General features: G+C 32.3%; 2 protein-coding genes across 2 annotated transcripts in view; both read left to right on the forward strand.

The window, feature by feature from the left end:
- The window catches only part of LOC123654711 (atrial natriuretic peptide-converting enzyme), a 124,279-nt gene extending 116,080 nt beyond the window's left edge, over window positions 1-8,199 (forward strand). Inside the window, exons 12-16 of the mRNA XM_045590598.1 lie at window positions 126-306; window positions 1,640-1,793; window positions 2,401-2,524; window positions 3,246-3,394; window positions 7,999-8,199. Of these exons, the coding sequence (XP_045446554.1) occupies window positions 126-306; window positions 1,640-1,793; window positions 2,401-2,524; window positions 3,246-3,394; window positions 7,999-8,199 (809 nt within the window). The remainder of the gene's footprint in view (window positions 1-125; window positions 307-1,639; window positions 1,794-2,400; window positions 2,525-3,245; window positions 3,395-7,998) is intronic.
- Window positions 8,200-24,260: 16,061 nt separating this feature from the next.
- LOC123654720 (piggyBac transposable element-derived protein 4-like) lies at window positions 24,261-26,297 on the forward strand. Its single transcript, XM_045590609.1, has one exon. The coding sequence runs from the start codon at window positions 24,261-24,263 to the stop codon at window positions 26,295-26,297; it is 2,037 nt and encodes a 678-aa protein (XP_045446565.1).

The raw sequence follows: 26,297 nt of genomic DNA on the forward strand, positions 1-26,297 counted from the left end.
CGTCCGCGAAATTTTTGTAAATAGGATTACAAAGTTTTTGCTTCACGTATTAATATATAGAAGAAAATAATTTTAAGAAATCCAATTTTTACATTTAAGAATATTATTATTTATATTGTCATCAGAATGTGGCAAGCGTCGTACCATCGGTGCTGGAAGAAAGCGAATCGTGGGTGGTGTAGAAGCCTCACCTGGCGACTGGCCTTTCTTGGCTGCCATACTCGGTGGACCGGAAGAGGTGTTCTACTGCGCTGGAGTCCTGGTAGCTGATCAGTGGGTGCTCACTGCTTCGCATTGTGTTGGCAAGTAAGTTACGAAAGACGATTAGAATCAGTGAGTCAGTCAGCTCAGCCTATTGTAGTCCACTGCTGGACATAGGCCTCCCCAAGTTCGCGCCAGACATTCCAGTTTTCCGCAATCCTCATCCAGCCTACACCCGCAATCTTACGTAGATCGTCGGTCCAACGGGCCGGAGGACGTCCCACACTGCGTTTTCCAAGACGTGGTGACGATTAGAATATCAAGATACTTTACAACAAATACAAATAAAGAATTACAGGGTTACTCGTTTATATTTTATTACTACTATATCAGGGAAAAGATCTTTGCTTATAGTCTTGCCAGTGGAACGATACAGACTGCTTCATCTCAATTTAATGTATGCAACACAGAATATTATTCTTGTACCGCTAATTAGAACGATTTACTGCATATATTTTTTATTTTAAAGTAGAAATTCTAACAAAGCGGTCTGTGCATAAATCTTATTACTTTTTGAGTGAAGATTCTTGAATGGCAAGAGCTTGAACGTAGTAAAATGATAGCAATCTCGAAATAATGAATGGAATGAATGAGATGTTAAAGGAACGAACATTCAGATTTATAGTTACACGTTTAGAAACAGTATTCGTCGAGTTTTCAATCTACCGTTGAAGATGATTAAAAGTTCCTTTTCAATAAATTTATGTAATAGAATTTCTGGAAATGGTTACAAATTTTACGGTGAGCGTAAATATCCTCATGATTTTATATGACGTTATGTAGTTGACGTTAAGTAGCTTTTTACTCCAAAGTCTTTTGAAGATTTCTGCAAATATAAATGTTTATGTTTGTAGATGTTTATAGAACAACATGTATTTCTAATTATAATTACTAGTTTTATGCTTGAAATTTTCAATTGGGTGAATTTGTCATTGTCTTATATATAAAATTCTCGTGTCACAATGTTAGTTACCATACTCGTCCGAAAATGCTGGGCCGATTATTATGAAATTTTGTGTGCATATTGGATAGAATAATCGACCAACATCTATTTTTCATACCCCTAAGTTATAAGGGGGTATCCCCCCTCCCTTATAACTTAGGGGTAAGGGGGTAGGGTAAGGGGGTTAATAACATATATTGCAAAACAACGTTTGCGGGCTCAGCTAATCGTATCATTGGTGATACTAAAATACAAATATTTAAACATATGCAGGCCTTCAAGCAGTGGCAACTATAGCCCCCTTCCCTTCATAATATTTATATATATCTTTCATATTGTATCGAAGACGTTAGAGTTTAAATATATGATGTTAATAATAAAAATGTACAAATTTCAAAGACAAATAAAGTGTACATTACCAATTTTATTCCCCAGTCATTCAGACGTGAACGGCTGGACGATACAGCTGGGCATCACACGGAGACGCTCCCACGCGTATTACGGGCAGAAGGTGAAGGTTCGGAGAGTCGTTCCACATCCTCTATACAATGTGGGAGTTGCCCATGACAATGATATCGCCTTGTTCCAGGTACGCTTATCCCGAATCTAAGTAATATGGAAATTTTTAAGTGATTAAAATTTTTATTGTATTGTATATCGCTTCATCCTGTAATATCCCACTTCTGGGCATAGGCCTCTTTCCCCATGTAGGAGAAGGATCAAAGCTTAATCCACCACGCTACTCCAATGCGGGTTGGCGGATATATTCCCTACTACGAGTAACGATCGCTATCAGGTGTATTGTATATGTCTCTGCGCAATTTCCCTAATAATTTGTTGGAAGTGAGTAATTTTCAAAATAGTAGACTGTATGAAAAATTTTGTTTTAGATTATCGGTAGTTCCTTTACTGAAGACATTGGGTAGATTTTACTTTTAGATGACTTATAGAAACCTAATTTTAATGGGATGAATGGGAAAAATACGTTATAAAAAAATTAAAAAAAAGATGAATATTCAGTTACTTGTTCCAAGACAAATACTGGTCATAAATTGATTTTTGCTGTAATAGCACAATGTCTAAATTTCTTGAATGTCAATCACAAATCTAACATCATTTCATAATAATGTGACAAGTGCTTAGTAATCATGTTAGTAGTATAAATTGCGGTAGTTTAATACATAAAATTGTATCAGCTGGCGGTTCGCGTTCGGTATCACGAGCAGCTCTCCCCAGTGTGTCTGCCGCCTGCTCAGCGCGCGCTCGCTCCCGGCACTCTGTGTACCGTCATCGGCTGGGGCAAGAGGGACGACAAGGACAGTAAGTATTGCACTCATCATTAGTTGATGGTCGTCTATTAACGGATGTTGACCGCTTACATAGAGTAGCTCCTGGGGGGGGGGGGAGGGGAAATAGGGTCGGCAACGCGCTTGCGATGCTTCTGGTATTGCAGGCGTCTATAAGCTATGGTAATCGCTTACCACCGGGTAAGCCCTACGCTTGTTTGCCGACCTAGTTATATAAAAAAAGAGTTCTAGTAATCGTGGCCCAGTATTTTCAAAAATTAGCTAAGTTTACCCTTTTAAGGTCGTATATTTGGTGACTGTTACTAAGGTTTCCGATTTCGTGTCACACATTGCAATACCTTGGGATTTCATAGTATTTGGGTAGAATCTTTTTGTTTTCAAAATTCTTCTTTATTATACTTAATCAGTAACTAAGTTATTTTATACATCTATCAAAACCCTTCAGATTGAATATCAATACGTAATGGTTAAAAGAACCCATGGCACATGGGCACGCGATAACGGTAATCCCTAGTTCTGAGTAAATGTCGACCTCTAAATGCGTGCACGCTGACGTAATAGTAATCAAAATATCACGTATTTGCTATTTGACAATATGTCACGTTGAAATAAAAAGCTTCCAAAATAAAAGTAGCATGATGAAAATTTCTAATTCACAAATTCACCTTATACTCTTTTTTGGTTATATCCTCAAAATTCATTAGAATGTCTTTGAAATGTAATTTTATATTCAGTGTCAGAATACGAGCCGGCAGTGAACGAGGTCGAGGTACCTGTGCTGAACCGCGACCTCTGCAACCAGTGGCTCGAACATCGCGACCTCAACGTCACCGAGGGTATGATCTGCGCCGGATACCCGGAGGGCGGCAAGGACGCTTGCCAGGTGAGGCTTGTGCCAGAATTTAGGTTATCCTTATGTTGGTCCTAAGAAAAAAATTCTCGCTGTGTGGCAGTAAAGAATATAGCCACCTCCTCTCTTCTCGTGGGTGTCGTAAGAGGCGACTAAGGGATAACACAGTTTCACTACCACCTTGGATCATATAAAGCCGACCGATGGCGGGATAACCATTCAACTGCTGGCTTTGAAATACACAGGCCGAAAATGGCCAGCAGCGTCTTCGATGCGACAAAGCCAGCCCCGCGGTCACCAACCCGCCTGCTCAGCGTGGTGACTATGAGCAAAACACATGAGTTCGGACCATAATGTCCGGCGCGAACTTGTGGAGGCCTATGTCCAGCAGTGGACTGCGATAGGCTGAAGTGAAATAAAAATTAAGCGACTAATTTAATACTAATAGCGATTGTTTATATTATTTTGTTTCCACGTTTTTCATTAGTATCTTACGTATTTTTTTAAATAATGTTGAAAATATTGAAGATATTGTGAAATTCATAATCTTAGTTTTTCTTTTAATTTGTAACGGAAATGGTTGCTATGGATAGTGAAATAATTGATTTTTTTCTTCAATCCACTCAGTATTAAGTAAAAGTCATTTGATAATAAAGAAGAAATAATAATAAAAATAAGAAATATAATAATAAAAGAAGTTTCTATTAAAGAGGTTATTATTATTATTAATAAAAGAAGTTTCATAATTGTATCAATAATGAAACTTCAGCTACTATCAGCTTATGTCTCCTCTATGTATCTTATGAATTCGAAGATATTTTACAACATTCTCATTTTCTCTAAAGAAAAATGTTTAATAGTTAGTGGCCTTTATTTTACATTAGACTTGACCAATACCTACCTTAAATCTTTTTTTTAATAATTATCAAAAAGATTTTTACAATACTTCTTACGCGTAACACATGGATAGCATGATTTTGAGTTCCTGATAGCAATTACGAATAGTATTCTGCTGACAATGCTTTGTAGACAGAAAAAGAGTCATTATATAGGATTGTACTTATTGAGCCGTTCTATAGAATTTTTAAATCAATGAACATTTAATGCTTAAACATAATGATAGTCCAATTTTCAAACATTTAATGTGTCTTTCTACTTTTTTACTTTTACGATTTTTTTTTATCAGACGAGTCGATTATAGAGTTGTGTCTACTGTTTTCTCCGAACTTTGATTATATATGTAGTATATATGTACATATACACTTTATTTTTGTCTTAACTTCATAATATAAAATAGGGATAGCTGTAGGTATTTAATACTTAAAATTACTAATAAATACATCTTGTATGTATGAATTTTAAATATAAATTTTTATATCTTTACGTTTTTGTTATGGACTGGTTGTTTGAATAATAAAATTTTATCGTTATGTATGCATATGCACACCACTGCTTATTAATATTAGTGGCTATACTGTTCTTTGCCAAAGAAGAGATCGTTCAATTAGCGAAGGCCGTCGGCGTATATTATACTTGTATAATACATTTTTTACCCGACTGCCAAGGAAGGATTATGTTTTTCGCGCGTATCTTGTATGTATGTATGTATGTTTGTATGTAATATTCTTTACTACCTCATATTTCCAGAACCACTGAACGGATTTACATAATTGAGGTGGCGTTAGGTTCGTCTTAGCTGCCCAAGTGTTCTTAGATAGGTGACATTAAAAAAATCAAACATGGCGGCTGCGCGAAGCCATTGTAGTTAATGAAAAAAAAAAATTTTTTCTCGAATACTACAATATGGGTATCAAATTGAAGGGCACAATACAAGGATTTTAAAAAGGTATATCATGATTATTATTTATTATTTAATTTTGTATTTATTTCACATCTACAATATAGTATATTTCATTCCATCATTATATAACGTGTTTGATCGCAATTTATCGTCACCGCAAACAGTTCCTTGAACAAATAAATAAGGAATATTGTTCCCGAGATGGCTTTCGAGCTAAAAACGGAACAAAGTCAATAGTTTTAAAACAGCAGTATTATGTTGACTATCAGTGCATCGGATGTATTGTATTCGTATCCGCTTCTTAGGTTTTCTATTACGAATGAATACTTTGAATCTTCGAGTTGTATTACTATATTTCTGTTATTCTAAATGTGTCTTAGAGATTTGAGGTAGGGCACAGCAGGAATTTCCTGCTCAAAATATGGAGCAGCCCGACTGGGGTAGTACCTCGACCTTACAGAAGATCACAGCAAAATAATACTGTTTTCAAACAGTATTGTGTTCCTGTTGGTGAGTAAGGTGACCAGAGCTCCTGGGGGGGATTGGGGATTGGGTCGGCAACGCGCTTGCGATGCTTCTGGTGTTGCAGGTGTCTATAAGCTACGGTAATCGCTTACCATCAGTTGAGCCGTACGCTTGTTTGCCGACCTAGTGACATAAAAAAAATATATATATTTTGCTGGTTATACTTCTTTGACGAACATTTTGTATTTAATATTGTTTATTTAGGTACATTATTTATAATCAAATAAAGCAATCTCCTGAAGAGTACAAATATTGAGATCTTGAGTACAGAATGGTGTATTGGTATATCTATCAACTTTAGCAACTTTTTATTTACTTTTATTGAATTGTGTTTGTAGAGAAAGATTTGTCAGTATAATGTGGTGGCAAAATAATTCTATGAAAATTTTGAGTTGTTCCCGCTTAAAATAAACACATCATCATTACAGCCTATACAGTCCACTGCTGGACATAGGCCTCCACAAGTTTACGCCAAGAATAACGTGTACTCGTGTGTTTTGCCTATAGTCACCACGCTGGGCAGGCGGGTTGGTGACCGCAGTACTGGCTTTGTCGCACCGAAGAAGCTGCTGCCCGTCTTCAGCCTGTGTATTTCAAAGCCAGCAGTTGAATGGTTATCCCGCCATCGGTCGGCTTCTTAAGTTCCAAGGTGGTTGTGGAACCTTGTTATCCCTTAGTCGCCTCTTACGACACCCACGGGAAGAGAGGGGGTGGCTAAATTCTTTAGTGCCGTAGCCACACAGCAAAATAAATACATAAATAACATTGATTTCCAAAAAAAAAATATTCATTTATCAATGTAAAAAATATATTACTTTTATCGACCGTATGCGAACACTAGGAGAGCCAGTTATTGATATACTTGACACATATATCAGCCATCGTGAGGAGTACTGGAGGTCAAGTCTTGCTATATTGCAGTTTTCATATGATTTTCGAGTTTATCGTCAAAGTATTTCGTATATTGGTTTCATATCAATAATATTATTTAATATCTTTCATTATATTTTGAGCTTAAATAGCAACTTACAAAATAGTTTATTTGTCAACCATTATAACATTTTTTTGTTAACTACTTGGTGATTTTGTAGTTCTCACGATTAAATACAGGTTACTTTTATTACCCGACTGCCAAAGAAGGGTTATGTTTTTCGCGCGTATCTTGTATGTATGTATATTTGTATGTAATATTCTTTACTACCTCATATTTCAGGAACCACTGAACGGATTTACATAATTGAGGTATCGTTAGGTTTGTCTTAGCTGCCCAAGTGTTCTTAGATAGGTGACATTAAAAAAATCAAACATGGCGGCTCCGCGAAGCCATTGTAGTTAATAAAAAAATGTTTTTCTCGAATACTACAATATGGGTATCAAATTGAAGGGCACAATACAAGGATTTTTCAATAGACATTCTAGGCTAATTCTTAATATATAGATATTATATTCTCGGCTATAGTAGACTCTATAAACATAGTGGTATCTAATTCTTAAAAGATTATTTACTATCCAAATAAAAATACTTTTGATATATACGACTATTTATAAACATTACAGTTTTAAAAATAATTACTGGCTATACGAGTTGTAATAGCGACGCAATTGTCCCAAATTGCGTAGGGCACTATCACTTAAAATGTCTTCAGTAAGTTGAAGATAAATCGGTCAAATAACTTCTATGATATTGTTTGATTTTATAGTTCTGTTAATTTATTAAAAACTAGCAACCCGCCCCGGCTTCGCACGGGTGCAATGCTGAAACTAAATATAGTACAGAATGTCTTTATTTATAGTGTGAAGCTAGCTTATAGTATGGTTATTAACATAATAACAACAACATATGAAATAAATACATCTTGTATGTATGAATTATATGCGTCGTTTGATTACACGTTGTTACAGAATGCGTTGAAGAAATAAAGGTTCACTACTCGTTCCCCGTAGGTGATAGCGTGATAATATGTAGCCTATATGTTGATCCGACTTCTTAATAATATTCGTGTTAAGTAAATCCATGCAGTACTTTTTGAGTTTATCCCGGACATATGTATATACAGACAAACAAACAAACAGACAAAAATTCTAAAAACTATATTTTTGGCTTTGGTATCGATTGTAGATCACACCCCGGTATTCTTTAAAAAAAATATTCAATGTACAGTTTTGACTTTTCCACCATTTTATTATATGTATAGATGATTACTTCTGTCAATATATTTAACTGTATGTCAACATCAACGTTATTTGTAAAATAGTATGTGTACATTAATGTACCTTGATCAATATTTAAAAAAATATTCAAATCACACAGGGCGACTCCGGCGGTCCGCTACTCTGCAAGGACCCAGATGATTCGTCGCGCTGGTACGTCGGTGGTATTGTGTCATGGGGCATCAAGTGCGCTCACCCGCGCCTGCCGGGCGTATACGCGTACGTACCTCGCTATGTTCCGTGGATCATGCATCAGATTCGTCTGTACGACGACGAACACGCGCGCTCCGACGACGATTGAACAAGAAATTCGAAACCTTCTTGAATTATCGACGTAACCACGTTGAATCAAATCGTATTTATCGTTGATTTTTAGTTCATTGTTTCATTTTTATTTTACAATTAAATCGTTAAATGTATACAATTTAATTTGTAACGAAATCACTGTCATTTTTGATGTTTGAATTAAAATATAATAAGTTTGTTTATTTAAGAAATAATTAATACAAATGAACGCTTGATAATAAGACAATAATGACGAATTATCTTATATATTTGATATTATATAGTACGTTTACTGTAATACTTATTACGTCTGTTTTTGTTTCGTCTTCGTGTTCAACGCGTATGGACATAACGAGTTACTATTTTAATAATCAAATAAAATGTGACAATAAAATAAAACTATTGACAATAAATTATATACCGTAGCTACGATTTCAACTGACGTTTGAGATTATAACTACTTATTTGTATATGTTTAATATAAATGGCTAAATATTTTTACATGTCGCTGGTATGTCGCGTGTGGTAAATTATTTAATGCTGTGATAATAAAAAGATGTCTATATACTATGAGAACGAATAAACCCGTGACGTTTCAAAGTTTAACTTTTTATATAACTTTGAACGATACATTACGATCATCTCGATACTTTTTCTCGGGAATTCTATGTGTGAAAATATTATGAATACGTTGTTAGGCGTAATTGTCGATTAGGTTCACTGACAGCGTTATCTTATAGGATTTTTATATGAGGCGTACTTCTATTTCATTTTCTATAGCGTATTTGTTTAATGTTTGGTGTCGTAGACTTAGAGAGAAGTGCTTTTATAGGATAGTTATATATAATTTTGATTTCGGAGGTCCTTGTCGTCGGAAGGCGTGGTCTTCGCTATGTGTATTTAGGAATAGAACCTTATACTATAGGGCCGTACTTCCTTACATGATGACAATATATATATTAAATATTATATCCGGCTACCGCGCCGTCGGTGACTTTTTATATCGTTTTTTATAAATATATAAAAAATGTGTGTAATTTTTATTTTATTAGAAATTAAAAAAAATGTTTAGATATTACTATTATTAGATATTACTTACTAGCTTTAATAGCGTGTAAGACTAGTAGAGAAATGTAACTTAGGCTTAGATCTATTAATGTTAGAAAATTCTTAGATTTTTCTTTTACGTTTCATTAACTTTTACACATTACCATATTTATTATTTTCATACTTCGTATATTTTTTAAAATTAAAAATTACTTAAATTACGTAGGTATTTTTAGTGAATTGTTTTCGAACAACTAAACCTAGTTATTAGCGTCGAGTATGCTCAAAATTGCTGTTATAATATTATTGTAGTATATAATACATTATAAATAGATATCGACAAACGATCGACAACTTATATTCCTTTTAAAAGTGACAAAAAAAATATTAAAAATACTAATAATACTAAAGTTTTAATAAGAACTCTTTTGTGAATTATTATTTGAAATACATTATACGAATCGCAGACATTTTTAGCCGACTTTCAAAAGACGGAGATTTCTCAATTATTTTCGTCTGGTTACGTTGTATTACTTGTCGATGTAATTGAAGTCTGTTTGTTTTTCGTTTACTAGTAAACATAACTATTTACACACATTGATCGCCGAAATAATCAGGAGGTACTTAATAAAATACTGCTTATGATAAACTGTCAGCAAACACAGTCAATTCAGACAATAGTCAATAATATAATATTATATGTAGAGTCAGTGATAATGAAAGTTAAAAAAAAAACATGAGTGATGTATTCGTTGGTTTTTTTTCTAATTTTTCTAATTGAAATTGTAATTTAGTATAGGAAGTTAATTAAGTTATACAAAAAATAATTAATAAAAGAAAAAACCTGACTTCGACAAATAATCACTAAATAGGGTAAAACAAGCTTTACAGTTTAGTCTGAATTGTATTCAGTGCACTCTGTATTGTATTACATTCGATACTTTTATAAACTACAGAGGCATAATATATTAATTAATATAAACACTCCAACAAACAAGATAAAAAGTTAATACTACTACAAAAAACTGATTCTATTATCAATCAAACATTGACAAAAGCTAAGTAAACTACTTACTATCAATTGAATTTATTTGGGTTGTTAGTTTGTACCCGCGAACAAAACATTTTCAGAAGTAAAATTAGCTATTCAAGTCTTTTAATATGTTAAGTGAAAATTTATTTTTAAATTTTTGTATTATGAGGTCCAAAATCGGCCATTTTGGATTTTTATATTTTTTTTTTATACACCCAGTGTCACTCGGACAATCAATACGAATTTAACGAAACCTCAAACGTCAAATTCCTCGTTTAGAGTGTAGTGGAAAACATAGAAATCTAAATTCATACATATTTACATACATACACTCGAAAATATTTTCCCCTTCTGCAGTCGGGTAAAAATTGCTTTGAACCTTTTTTATACCAACTCGTGGACTTTATATTGTACTTCACTTTCATTAGATTAATATGAGCTGAAATGATTAAATCTTGATGTTACTATAACAAGTTAAAACATAATTTGATAAAACTTCTTTATTATACATATATTTTTTTTATTATTGAAAATTTTATAATATTATTATATATCAAAATATATTATTTTTCATACAGACATAAATTAAGCATACTCTACATTGTAAAAATTACGGTTTATCTCCAATAATGTATTTTCTTCCTGGCAAAAGTTTAAATTTAATGATAATGACAATAATATATACCAAAAAAGACAATATTCATTAAAAATTAAATACCCTTGTGATTTAACCTAATAAGTAATTACTAAGATTTCATACAAGTTATTGCTATTTATTTTCTTATAAAAGTTGTTTTTGATGTATACAAGTGTTAAGTAGAACCGTTTATAGAATTTTTTAAAGAAAACTTGCGTCTAAAGCGAAAATAATAAATTGAAGATGAAAATATGTTGTCGATCGTATATTTAAGGTTATTGTGACTTCTTACGAGTCCTCTTCTTTCCACGAGCTTTCTATTAGTGTTATAAAAGAATAAAAAAATAAAAGATTTACATTATCTTTTAAAATAATATCCCTTTATACGAAATGAGAAATTGTTTTTAAAATAAAAATAAATGTTGTGTATATAATATTTTATTTAAATAAATACACTTCGTTTCTCTAAATGACGTAGTGGCTTTAAAATGTATGTCAATTGTCTGGCAATTGACTTAATGATAGCCATTAAAATTAAAAATATAAATGTTGACTATAAATTGTCTATTCCCAATGTTGATTGACTTTTTTTCAAAATAGAATAATTAGATTAGGTATAGTTAGTACATTAATTATAGATTCGCTTAAGCTTTATTTATATTTTCATCTATTTATATTTTTTATTTATGAAAAAGAAAATATTTACTTAAAAACTTTTTAAAGACTTATTTTTTTAATTTTTAATTCTATTTAAGTATTCAGATCTTCGCATATCGATTTTCATATTAAAAAAAAAACTTATTTCTACTTAGAAACGCGAGTGTCCTTGTAATTTTAACGCCTTTAGGTCAAAAAAATTTAAGTTACATTAGACAGTTAAGCGGTACAACTACATAATGAATTATAAATAACACGAAATGCATTGGTATTTGGCTTTATACGGAACATACGAAATGTTCGGCTCTAAACATTTATGTATTAGACGTAATATAAGACGTAAATGTTGTATACAATCAGTGTGTAGAGTAAAGATGTTGATCTCATTACTAGGATATATACGTGTTCAGCTGCCGGGTCGACGACCTGCTCACTAATATAGGTATAGCGGCAGTAAACCTTTTATAAATAATTACTAATAGATGTGGAGCGTTGGTATATAAGATATTTATTTCGTTAGAAGATCGTATAGTATTTGGAACGGTGGAGAAAATTTTAAATTAACCTTGGAAATGTTAGAATATTTTTTACGATTGTAAAATTTTTAAACTTTGTGTTAATTAAAACATCAAATGAAGATATGAAGATAGATTCAAAATTCTATATTATAATATTTTATATTAGTGCTTCAAATAAATGATTTATGGCTACAAATATTTAAAATGATGAATAGTTGTAAATACACTCGTAGCTTGCGAACCAGAAGTCATCTTAAAATCACATTTTATTTTAAATTTTATACATAAAACTTACAGGCCATTAGGCCAGGGCTTAAAGTGTAAAAAATAAATACAAATCTAAACATCATGCTTCTTAACCCTCGTCCTAATATCATGTAACAATCAAAGCATTTCTTAAAAAATATACATAAATATAGAAATGCTTGCTACGCCATAACACTCTACGAAAAACTATCAAATGTGAATAACTTTACCAGTCACCCGTCACACGTCATATTTTCAACTGCAAATATAATTATATTTAAAATTTTCTCCATTGCTTCGTAATTTGTTCGAAGTGATCGACAATATTCAAATATTAAGAAAGGTTGTGTCATAGCTGTCTTAGAGATAAAGTAGCTTGACAATATTGTCGCATAGTTTACGAAGTTCCGACGGCCCTTTCAAATGTTGATCGATGTAGTAGGTCCTCCATCTTGTTTCTTGCTCATTTTATTAGGATATATTTTATTATATAATACTGGCAATTATTTTGACGTTTATATAAATTGATAGGTTTAAGTTTCAATTTTCTTTTTGTATTTATGTATTTGTAGACAAAGGTTAAAAAGTTCTATTTAATCTACTTAAGATGTAAGAAGCGTGGAAGTACTGTAAATTTGTAAGATCTGGATTTAATGCCTAGTTAAATATTGGTGAGTCGTTAATTATTGAGACTCACTTATTTTTATATAGCCTTAATTTTTATTCTAATTTACTGCATATTGCTTTTATTATTACCGTTATTATGTCATATTACTACTTACGCGTAGTAGGGGAGAGTTGGGTAATGGGAGTCAGCGGGCAATGGGAGTCACCCTCATATCTACGAAACAGTACATGCGAGTTACGCGTAAACAGCGTCCTTACCCCCCTCTCTAGCCCTTGGCATAGCCCCGAACGACTTGCACCAGTCAGCGCCCGCGCCACTGAGAAACTACCGTTTTTTGTTTTTGTGCTCCACTGATGTAATTTTACGTCAATGCAAATTAGAAGGTAAGTGTCGAATATCTTGCAGTATGTGATTAAGACATTTAGACGTACTTAGTTACACGTTCAAAATCTTGATATGCAATTCAGATTACACCAGTGTATTAAAAGTTTTTTTTATTTTAATTTTTTTATCATTAGTATCGTTGTGGGTAATGAGAGTCAGGTGACTCTCATTACCCGCATGTGATCACTATTGGCCGCATCTTTGCATGTTTGGTGTACGTTATTATTATTTATTTTTAGATGTCGAAAGTACGAGTCAGGACAACTGAAAAAGCTTCCTGGTCTTCTTATAGCCTGGAAAAGCTTACAGATACAGCTTATTGATGGAGGTTCTTCTATTAGAAAAACTGCTAAAATAATATTAATCCCTGTTTCAAATGCTCAGACAACGGTTGAATCAATGAGCATCTCTTTGTTGAATGGTTGATACGTTTTAAACAGCACGTTAAGCCGTTTGCAGATGAAGCTATCCTTTTAATACTAGATTACCATGCTAGTCACATTTCTCTTTCCGTCTACGAATATTGCAAGTCCAACCACATTCATATGTTGTCTCTGCCACCACATACGTCTCAAAAAATGCAGCCCCTGGATGTTTCTTTTTTGGTCCGCTCAAAATGGCTTACAAAAAAGAATGTGACTTCTTTTTAAAAAGTCGTCTTGTAGAAAAGATAACCCCTTATGATAGGGGATATATTGATATATTAGGAAATCATTTAATAATGTTGCGTCTATTAGTAAAGGAGAATCGGGGTTTAGATCAACTGGAATATTTCCACATCCTTGCTGCAGACATTCTCCAATCTGAGACCGCTGCTATCCAAGATTGCGATGAATCTCTCGCAGCTACCAGTACGATTCCCAGCTCTTCAAAAGAAATTCACTCACCAGTTCTGAGCACTTTAAATCAAATTTATTCACAAGCTCTTAGGATGTCTAACCAATTAGTATTCCCACTTGATTCTGAACCAGATGTTACACCACCAGTTCCTGGCACACCAAACCAAATTAGTACTGCATTGCATGATTTAATCTAGTTGCCAGAGAAAACACCTGTTATTAATACAAGACATGGCCGAAAGAAGCAACACGCTACAATTTTAACTTCAACACCAATAAAAGAAACTCTGTTAGAGAAAGAAAATAATAAATTAAAGAAAAAAGGTGACAAAGGAAAAGAAAAGAGATGGAAAGGCAAAGGACGGGGAAAAAAGACTAAAGATACAGAAGAAGAGTGCTGAAAAGGCAAAGCGCCAAATATTACAAGAATCGAACTAAACTTCTGTACCAGATGTTGACACTGACAACTTATGCCAGGATGATGAGGATGACGAAACACTAGATGCTGGAAACAGATGCCTAGTAAGCGATGAATCCGGAAGAAAAACGAGATGTGGTTCAGATGTACCTCGTGTGGGCTATGGGCTCACGCAAAGTCCACTGGATGGAACTCAGCTGAAAGTTATGTTTGCGATATTTGCTAGATTTGTTTTGACTCCGATTCCCCCCAGGGTGATCACCATTACCCCTATGTCGGTGTAATGGGAGTCAAATCTTTTTTTTCTTCTTTCTTTTATAATTTCCAAAGTTGATTGCCAAAGTGACTGAAATTGATCTCTAATGATAGTTCAATAAGTAAATTATGTTTAAGGGCGGTTTCAATAAACACTTATCTTTTAATTACAATTTTATTTGAATTCTCGCTTAAGTGACCCCCATTTCCCTCTTTTACCCTACTTAGAACTTTGTCTATAAATACTTTAAAAATAGACGGATTTATGTTTTAACAATTTAAATTTTAATAATTAACGGTTTTTTTAAATATCTACTTATTTTGATTGTTTAAAATGCCAGTATTAGAAGTATTTTAAGATCATCGTATTATGAAAACCTCAATGTGTCAGAACAATAATGTTTGACAATAATTTATATAAAAATAATTAAAAAAAACTATATTGTTTGTATACCTTATAGATATATGAAAATTTGTATTTTTCCATCATCTAAGGCTTGAGAGCAAACTTCGTAGCTTAGTAAAAAAAAATCATTGTAAGTAAATTGCGTTCATGTAGTAAAAATGGAAAAGCCACCGATAGCAAAATATTTCAAACGCATAAAATATATATATTTTCAGGAAACATATTACCTCTTAAAATAAATTAAATAGGTTAAGTTATTTAATCAAATTTTTGAAAATACACAGATTTCTAATCCATTTTTACTACTACGTTATAAAAAAAAATTTAGACATGTAATAGACACGCACAAGTTATTCTGTACAAAGCCCCGATTTTCCGTTAAAAACATATTTAAATACTATTTATGTGTTGATGTTAAATGTTGTAGACGGTGTTGCTTTTGTAATAATAGATATTATGTGTTCGTGTAATAATCGTTTATTATTAATTATGAAACTTACCTAACCCAACTTTGCTTTGATAAGTCAAAGCAAAGGTAAGTCAGGTCAAGCTATTGGTAATATTTGTGATTGATGTATATTTAAGTATTTCAAAATTTTGCTTTCTTGATTGAACGTAATATATAAAACTATCTATTAATATGTATAACTACGTAACATATCACTCAATATCCAATTAAAACCCTTTTTGTATGTAGTTTGTTAAATTTCATATATTTATAATTCGTTTAGAATCTTTGAAACGTTCTTATACTTTGCCACGTGGCATAATCATTAAAAATTTCTAATTAATTGTTATTTAGTGACAAATGCACATAAAGAATTATGATAACAGATAAATAATATAAATTAAACTTACCTTGTTATAAGCATAATTTACCCTAATATAAAATGACTATAATAGTAATTAACACTTACCTATATAATGTGACAGGTAAAATATTCTAAAACTTACAGCTAATAGTTTTGGTACTTGATGAAAAAAAAATCAAAATTATAATATAACGTGGCAAAGTGTACGAATTTATATAATTTAAATAGACTAAAATATATTTTTCTACTCTTAGCGTTCTTTTATGGATGTTAGCTGTATTCCTCGCTATTGTGTTAGTTGATTTCTGGAGTCCATAGTGTTAATATTAGCTACCGAGCAACCGGTGTTGATGTCGCTTAATAGTTTGTGTAGCTCTACTTTGTTCTTCAAGCTTGAATTAAAAGTACTTTAAGAATTACTGCGTTTTATTTAGGACCCCTATTCTATACAACAACTAAGCGAAACTCAGATGTTAATGGTACCCAACAAAATTAATTCCATGTTCATATACTTGCTTTAAAGTAGTAATATGCAGTTGGAGAGCGATGGCAAGGGTTATTAAGTGTAAGTAGATTTTATTTATTACTAGCTGACTCGGCAAACGTCTTGCCGCTAAACGCTATTTAAAAATAGTGGTTGGTGGTAGAAGGGTGAAAATTTAGGTTCGTATATATTTTTCAACGCCAAATCATAATAAAATAAAAAATAAATAATTTATCTAAAAATTAAAAAAAAAATAGTGGTGAACTACGCTTAATATTTAGGGGGATGAAAAATAGATGTTGTTCGATTCTCAGACCTACCCAATATGCACACAAAATTTCATGAGAATCGGTCAAGCCGTTTCGAAGGAGTTTAACTACAAACATCGCGACACGAGAATTTTATAGATTAGATAATTAAAATAAAACAAACTTATTTCAGATTAAAATTTTACTAATGGATACATTTTAGTTACATAATCAACAATAGTCATAAATGACTAGGCGTTAACAACTAATTAATACATAAACTATTACAATATCGTTTATACAATTAATTTCACACCACACAGTTGCTTCAGTACTAATGAGATAACCACATGAAAACGGAACCATCCATATATTATGTACATATTATTAGAATTGTGGAACTATTCTTTTAAGAGTCTAAGCTTGTTTCATGTCCTGTGTTTGAGGCTCTTAAAATTATAACATTTCCTTTATATTTGATGACTTTGTATTGAAATTATATACGATTTTTTTTTTGCACAAGTGGAGAACAGCTTCACATTGAACTAAAGATAATTAATAAAATAACTTAAATCTGTAATTTTTAAGTTTATTTTCGTAAAGTAATATGACATTTTTATTTTTAGCATTCAAATTTTTACCCACGTGACACACATTTACCCGTCTTTTGTACTGATATTTACGTCTTATTTTAATACGAGTAAATTACTGTTCTTGTTTTCGCAATTGAGACTTGATAGATTTATAAATGAAAAGCAATAAAAACGATAGTTTAAATTTACTGTCAAGTTGTATTTTGAAGTTGAATATTTGTTTAAAAGTTGGTTTAAAATATATAAATGGTCCCATTTATTACAAACGAATAATAATAAATAAGAAAAATTACATCAATTTTATTATTACCCATACATTTGATGAAAATTCACAACATAAGCTGATTTTGAAATTACATTATGGCGTTTCCGTTTTCAAGATTATTATGATTACCTTCTAAAGACACTTCGAACAGGGTAATTTTTAGAATATGATTATAATTCTGGCTTGAATTGTTACTCGAAAAATTAAACAGTATTTAAGAGTCAAATTTATTTTAGGAATTTTTCACACTGATTGTGTTTAGATTCTTTTGGTATATTAATAATTATTTTAATATGTTAAATGTTATGTGTTTCAAAAGTTACTGAGTAGCTTAAGTCGTTGTTATTATTCAGTTCGAAATTACTACAACAACGTAAATGTTATTTTTGGTTCGAATGACAAATGAAAATAATTGAAATTTCACATTCTAGTTCAGTCTTGAGTATTTTCTCTAAATTGACTAACACATTGGCCCTTAATTCCGTTAAAGGCCACAATATAATGATTGTCATTTGCACACTTTATACGGAACGTTTGCTGCGCGATCAGATCTTACATCAGTTGAACCACTTTTGGGCCAAAATATGATACTATTTCATAACTATATTGGAGCTCATTACTAAGTCTCTTACAGTCATAAAACCAATTTAGTGGCTCTGAATTTAAAGGTTAATTGTTACTATTTTTTTTTTTAATTCAATCGCACCGCTTTGTAGAAAATATTATGTAACTTTCTTTTAAAAATTATGCTTAAGTTTCTCTTTTAACCTCGTTTTAACGCGTTTTTTCTCGCACAGCACTATTATTCAATATCCACAAGTCTGATGCTTAATTGATTTATTTCCATTTAATTGAGAACAAATTGACCGATTCATTTAACAATACTACACAATAGATTACGTTCACATCGATATTAAATACTGGATAAATTCATTTACACACCAACATACAAGGATAGAATATTGTCGTATCAATATAAAGCTAATTTTAAAATCGGCGTTTTAACGGAACAGGGCGATAGCGAACTATGTATGGTTAGATTCCTACGTACACCCATTTACTTACGTAATAGTTGTGAAACTAAGGAGATTACAAAAATTTATTTAGTCATGGCATATTTATAGATCAGATTGTCGTAACAATGTCATATCATATCATGATATTCCATCGACATGTTCATTATTTTGGCTAAGTAATGTCACAATGAAAACGAAATTTAGAATATATTTTGATATGTTCTTGTAAATTAAGGACTATTCGGACATTCATTAAGTATATTTAATAATTTAGTTAGTGTTTGAGATAAAATGGTAGTGAAGACATGGACAACCTGTATCTATAAATTTGCCGTCAAAATTTTATTAATACAATACACGCTTAATATTCCTACAAATATCAAGAAAATTATAGCGAACTATTTATGATATTAACACTGATCTATGGTGATTTACAACATGCGGAAGTATGAAATAAAATTTCAAAAATAAAATATTTCGCGAGAAATTGGAAAATTACTATTAAAATACGGTTTATGCCTATACTATGAGATTAAATGCCTTTAACAGGGGACGAATTTTTATTACATTCTGAGGTAACTAATTTACGGAAAATGTTTAAGTTCAGCGCTTTAAATTTTCTTAACTACCCTTACGTAATTAATAGAAATAAGTGAGAAATTAATATAAAAATTATTAATATTAATTTTAAAATCATGTCCTAGTATAAGAAATGCTATTATATTGTTAACTCGTATAAATAACAGTCTGTAGACTAAGTCTAGAATAATAAAGAAGTTAAAACATAACATTCCCCATCGAATCGATATATATATTTTTATGATACAAAAATCCTTAAACACTAAAGAAAATCGACAACCGTCCTATTAATAAACGTTATCTATACTAATATTATAAAGAGGTAATGTTTCTAACTTTATTTGTTTGTAGGGCGTAATCTTCGCAAATACTGATTCCATCATGAAAATTCTTTGCCTAACAGAAAGCTACACTGTTCAGGAGTGATATAGGCTATATTTTATTGTTATTGAACAAAAACTTCAGTGAAAAATAATAGTATATGTGAATCAAATCGTTCTTTTAAGTTGGATCGAACTGCACATGGTGTGCGAATTTTATTATAATCGGTTAAGTGGTTTATTGAGGACAAACATTGTGACACGAGATTTATATATATTAAGATTATATATATATATATATATATATTTGCATCATAAAAAAAAATTCACGCCCAACGAAGTGGGCACGGGTCGGCTAGTTGTTTATAAGTGAATATCTATGCCAAAAAAGTACATATATATTTTGAAGTAGATATTAAAATCCTAATATTTCCATTTCTAATTTTGTACTTGTAGGTGTATTCGAATAAACGAATATGTGAATCGATTGTAATAATGCAAGCGTATCAATATTATTACAATTAAGGTGATTATTATCATTAGTATTTAATGAGCCAAAACATTTTTTAAAGTTTGAAACACCATTATTAATTATTTTAGGTAGTCATTAAAAAAAGTTACACTCCAAAAAAAGTTTTTTATATTGTGTTTGACTTAAACACCTCGTTTCTATTCGAGTCCTTTACTGAGGAAATTCCTAAAATCTTTAACTTTTTTAGCTAACGTCATTATATAACTCAGTATAAAATTTTTCAGATCTGAACTAGATCGAATTCGAGACTTGATAAATTGGTCAATAAATGCTTTTCCTTCAAATTTCACAACACTATTAGCACATAGATGACATTTTTAAGATTATAAGAGAATTATTTTGTACAGTCGAATGGAACAAGTTTCTTACATTTATCAATAAGACGGTTGGTGTAATTTCGCACCTCTAGAAATATAATTTGAAAGAGCTACACTATCTACTTACATAGAAAAAAAAACATACTGTACGAACATATATATATTAAACATTTATATATTATATATATTTATATAGAATGGATACAAACGAGAAGCATTTAATTAAGCAACGTATGTAGAACGATTGGATCTTAATCCACCACGCTGCTCCAATGCGGGTTGGCGGATATATTCCCTACTATGAGTAAAGATCGCTATCAGGTGTACATGATAACAACCGGGACCGACGGCTTAACGTGCTCTCCGAGGCACGAGGACAGAAATCCACCAGAGCGGCAATCCTAACATTATATTTATTTTTTCCTTTTAGTGTCGCCATCTAGTGTCGAAACGCAATGCTTTACTTTTTTTGTACGATTTTAACTCATTCCTCTTACCACTAGAGGGCGGACCATTTCATACATTTTTGAAAAAAAATAAAAAACTGAAGCAGTAGATAGTTTGAGTTCTGTTGTGATTCTGACTTGAACTAAACGAGTGGTTCTTTTTAACTTTTATACGTGTATTGTGTAAATATAGCTTAGTAGCGTAGTATGAATAACTAAATTCAATGTCTCCCGCTTGTATCCATATAATAGCCATTTTGTATCAGGCGTATCGATGTAAAATATGATTTTTTTTTCCCCAACAAAGTAAATTCGGTGTTCATTTTCGAAATACATATGAAATTTTTTAAATATATTTTTATACTTAATTTTAATGATATGATGAAAGCGCAATGTCACGTAAATACTTCGATGATTTTTTTTATATTATTATTTTTGTACCAATATTTTGATTATTGGTAGTCATGGAAAGTAGGGGTAGAGAGAACCGTCTTTGTGTATGATAAGGTGTCCGTGGAAAGTTAGTGGCTCCGCCAGTATAAACTTAAAAGAAATTAATAAAAAAATCAAATCGCCAAACAATATTTTCCCATACTTATAGTATTATTAAGTTTTATCATATTAACAATTTTAATGACATATAGAAAAACCCGTAGACGGGCAGCAGCGTCTTCGGTGCGACAAAGCCATGGGGTTACCAGCCCACCTGCCCAGCGTGGTGACTATGGGCAACACACACGAGTTCCAGCCATTTTTGACGCGAACTTGTGGAGGATTATGTCCAGCAGTGGACTGCGATAGGCTGTAGTGATATAGAAAAATAATACCATCTCAGCACAAATACATTTATATATACCAATTTGCAAGAGCTAAGTTACATTTCGCAATTTTTCTTAACCAGCGCCATTCGTTAGACATTTTGAACTATTATTATTTCCACTTACCGAACATTCCAAGTTAATTCCATACAAGACGGTTTTCCTTACCTCTCCTCTCCACGTTGGTAACACATAATATATGTCATAGATAATATTAATAAATGACATGAAATCAAGCTATGAAATACATAGTTTTTTTATATATTATAAATAGCTAATTTTAAAAATAATTACAATTATATCAGTCAAATTATAGCCTCTATGTAAAATGGAAAAGTTAAATGAATTTCAGTACTCTTAATAACTATTAATATTTATGAACAGTTAATAACAAACGAAAAGATATTACACTGCCGCCTAATTCTTTAGTCTGTTCTTATATATCTCGTTTTACTTATTAGCTAAACATTTTTGCAACTCGTATGAAATTTTATAGGATAGGGCACAGCAGGAATTTCCTGCTCAAAATATGGACCAGCCCGACTGGGGTAGTGCCTCGACCTTACAGAAGATCACAGCTAAATAATTCTGCTTCCTGTAGTAAGGACAAGCGTACAGTCCACATGATTGGAAGCGATAATCGTAGCTTATAGTCGCTTTCAATACCATGGTATAGGAATACCATGGGTAGGAATGACAAACGCCCTATTCCCCAATCCCCCCAGGAGCCTTGATCACCTTACTTAAGCAGCACCATTTAGCTGTGATCTTCTGTAAGCAAAATCAGGGAAATACTATTGAGACTGTAATTTTTATTCCAAAACAACAAATGTATCATTATTTTTAAGTAAATATGTCGCTAATAATTTATATAATTATACAACCGTTGTATTTTGAAAATTACTTGATCAATAAAAGCATTATTCTCTTAGGATTCGCGTTGTCGTTTGCCAACATACCAGATGACTTGACACATATGTCAATTGTACCATTTCACAATTTCAAGATTTACAATGGACAAATTACAAAACAATTAAAATTTTCATATTATCATTCTAGTGAGCATTTGATGACTTTGGTTACAAAAATAAAACACATTTTACGCATTACTAAACTTAAAATCAAACACTAAAAAGAATTATTCCTTGATAAAGTACACGTAGTACACGTAAACACAATTTGAGATATAGCTATCTCTTTCACACTCATCATTACTTTATATATCTATCCCGCTCTTATTAACATTTTACTAAAAACTTAAGATACTTAATAATAACATTTATAACTAAATAAAATAATACTGATTTATTTGATAATGTTTCAGTGATGATCAAGTAACTTTAGGTTCGGGGAGGGAGTGGGGGGGGGGGGAAAGTTGGTAAGAGAGGGTAGACAGATTTAAATGTAAATATAAGAACAATGATCATTTTTGTTAAATATAATATTTTCTTATTTAGATATATAATATATATTATGTTTATAAAATAGACGTTAATTAGAATTTTACGATTTATATAAAAAAAAATCATATTTCTTTCGAATTGATGGTCATATTTTTAATTATAAAATAATTAAAGAATAATATAAAGTTAAGGTCAAAATTAATCATTGCTCTCGTTGATAATAAAGCTATGAAAAAGTGAACATGTTATGACATGTCCCAGTTCGGTACATTTTTGACAACTAAGTAATTTATAGGTGACGTTAAAAAAAGTGCAAATTTAAACCTTATTCCTATACACTTAAAACTAAAAGGTTTGGAAGAAACATCGGAGATTCGTAATCGACTATTTAATATTCGCTGTTACATTAGGCCTTCAGGTAGTAAACTTTTTTATTTATATTGAAATTCAAGATTAAAATACATTATTTTTTAATTAATTCAGATGATAGTCTGTAATCATAATTTTATTTTTATCTTTTGACGAATATATGTCAGAGACAGTGGTTATACGATTGTAAAACGAAGTAAGACGCAGCATCCGGAATCCGGAAATGGATGGTGGATTCGGTCAAGACATGTCATACGATTCAAACGAACTTTGTAGAAAATAATTTAACACGTTGGTGGACAGTAACGTCCACGGACGTTCAGATAGTAAATAATGATACGACAGAACGCCTGTAGATGTCATAGTTATTACTCGTGTCACGGCAGTACGTCTGACGGCGTTTGATTTTCAATACTTTTACAAGGAAGAACATGTTGTAATGTCACCGCAAAAGTAATGCGGCTTTCCTACTGTCATCGTACATAGTTCTACAACATGTCAAGTTACACACACATTGACAGAATTCCGGTACCCCTCTCCCCGCACAGTACGCTCGTGGGCGTCGTGTTTTCATACATTTAGTCACGTAGTGCGCGTCGGCGGGAGGATTAGTGTCACCTCATACTTTCGCGCGCAAATAACGGTTCGAGTGCTAAGTTATCAACGTATTTTTGTGTTTTTATTTATCGAAACATTCAAATTCAATTCATGTAACTTACGTATAAGGTAATTGTGCTTCTAATATTAGTAGTTGCTTGTTTTGAATGCGGTTTTTTGGTATTGAAACAATAATGAATTTATCTGCAGATGGCGCCTGGAGATCCGTACGAAAGGGATCAAAAACGGTTGTTAGAATTGTTCAATGAAGTTGAAACTCCGGAATCTAGTGAAGATCCATATGCTGATGATGGGGAATACGGGTCCGACAAGGACTACTATCCTTCAGGCGACGAGTCGTTGAGTTCTGACGATGCTGCTGGACGCCGCCCACAAAAACACGCTAGTAACTCATCTGGTGAGTCTTCTTCGTCTAGTGATTCGGATGATAGTGAAAAAACATTTTGCCCTTCCAAGGACGAACAACGGAATGAGAATATTTCAGTTACCCAAAACCTTCATGTTTCGGAGGCGACGTCATCTGGCATTCCTTTATCGTCAAACGATCGGCTTATAAATCAAGATGATCGCCCCAATTCACCAGATATTTCTGATCAGCTTACTAGCCCAATCAGTCATGCTCCCAGGACATCTGCTGAGATACCTTCAGTAGTAGAAGGTTGGTCTGACACGGTGACCGATATACCTGATTTTAATTTTGATAACGCTGCTTCTGGTATTCAAGTAAACATTGATAACATAGAAAATGTTATGGACTTTTTTCATCTTGTTTTTCCACGGAATTTCGTTGAATATCTGGTAATATGTACTAATAATTATGGTAAATCTTTGTGCCAAACTAACAAACCACATACAAGATATAGCCGCAAAGCTGTCTTTCGTGAAACCAATTATGAAGAAATGCTGAAATTTCTAGGACTTAGCCTTCTGAAAGGTCATATAAAATGTCCTAAACAAAGGAACCTTTTTACTTTAACCAAAGCAATGTATTATCATCCGATCTTTACCTACACTATGTCAGGGCGACGGTATGAACAATTATTACGCTGTCTATATGCATCGGAATTGGAGGCTAAAGGACAACAGAAGATTATAAAATTCATAGATATGTTGACTATTAACTTCAGAAAAATATATAGTGCAGGCGAGAATTTGTCATTAGATGAGTCCCTACTTCTATTTCGGGGTCGGCTACATTTTCGACAATATATAAAGTCAAAAAAAGCCCGATACGGAATTAAATTCTATGAACTTACTACGTTTGATGGCTATGTACTCAATATATTGATGTACTCTGGTAAGGAAACAACAAATCAGAATATGGATGGCGATGAATCTAAGACAGAAAAACTAGTATTAAGGTTGATGCGGCCATATTTGCTTCGTGGTCATCACTTATTCATGGACAACTATTATAACTCTGTAAAGTTGTCACAGAAATTGCTTGATTTGAACACTCATAGCACCGGCACCTTACGTAAGAGTCGTAAAGATAATCCTAAATTTATTACGACAAAAAAATTGAAAAAAGGCGAGCATGTATGGGCTCGCAAAAACAAGGTATATGTTTCCAATTGGAAAGATAAACGCCCTGTCCTGATGGTTACAACTAAAGTTCATCCCTCGATTATAGAAGTTTCAAACAGATTTGGCAAATCCCGTTTAAAGCCTGCCGAAGTTGATACATATAACAGAAACATGTCTGGCATTGATCGTTGTGATCAGATGGTATCTTACTATTCTTGTCCCCGAAAAACCATCAGATGGTACAAGAAAGTAATATTTTACATGATGGACATTGTAGTGTGGAACGCCTTTTTTCTTTATAGAAAATATAAAAAAAATAATTCAAGCTTGTACTCGTACATAAACTACCGAGAAGAACTGATACAGGAATTTATTGGGCTGGACAAAAATTTGAAGGGAAGCGACTTGATAAAGACGTCCAGTATTCACGATAACAGGCGATTCCGACCCACGACGACATGCACTGCTAATATACCCGATAATGATGGGAGTATAATTCAAGGTCACTGGCCAGAACAAATGCCTGCACGACCTGGAACTACAAAAAAATTTGCATTTTTGAAATGCAAATTTTGTACACAAAAAAAGATACGAAAGGAAACGAGTTATCGTTGTAAAGGCTGTTCTGATAAACCTCCTCTTTGCCCATCTTGCTTTGAACCATATCATGCAAGTTTACTAAATCCTGATGATGATTAA

This window comes from Melitaea cinxia, chromosome 1 (assembly GCF_905220565.1).
Source record: "Melitaea cinxia chromosome 1, ilMelCinx1.1, whole genome shotgun sequence".
Classification (NCBI taxonomy): Eukaryota; Metazoa; Arthropoda; class Insecta; order Lepidoptera; family Nymphalidae; genus Melitaea; species Melitaea cinxia.

What these genes read in the sequence shown, in the direction of transcription:
- LOC123654720 (XM_045590609.1), top strand. Translation starts at nt 24,261, where the DNA reads ATGGCGCCTGGAGATCCGTACGAAAGGGATCAAAAACGGTTGTTAGAA.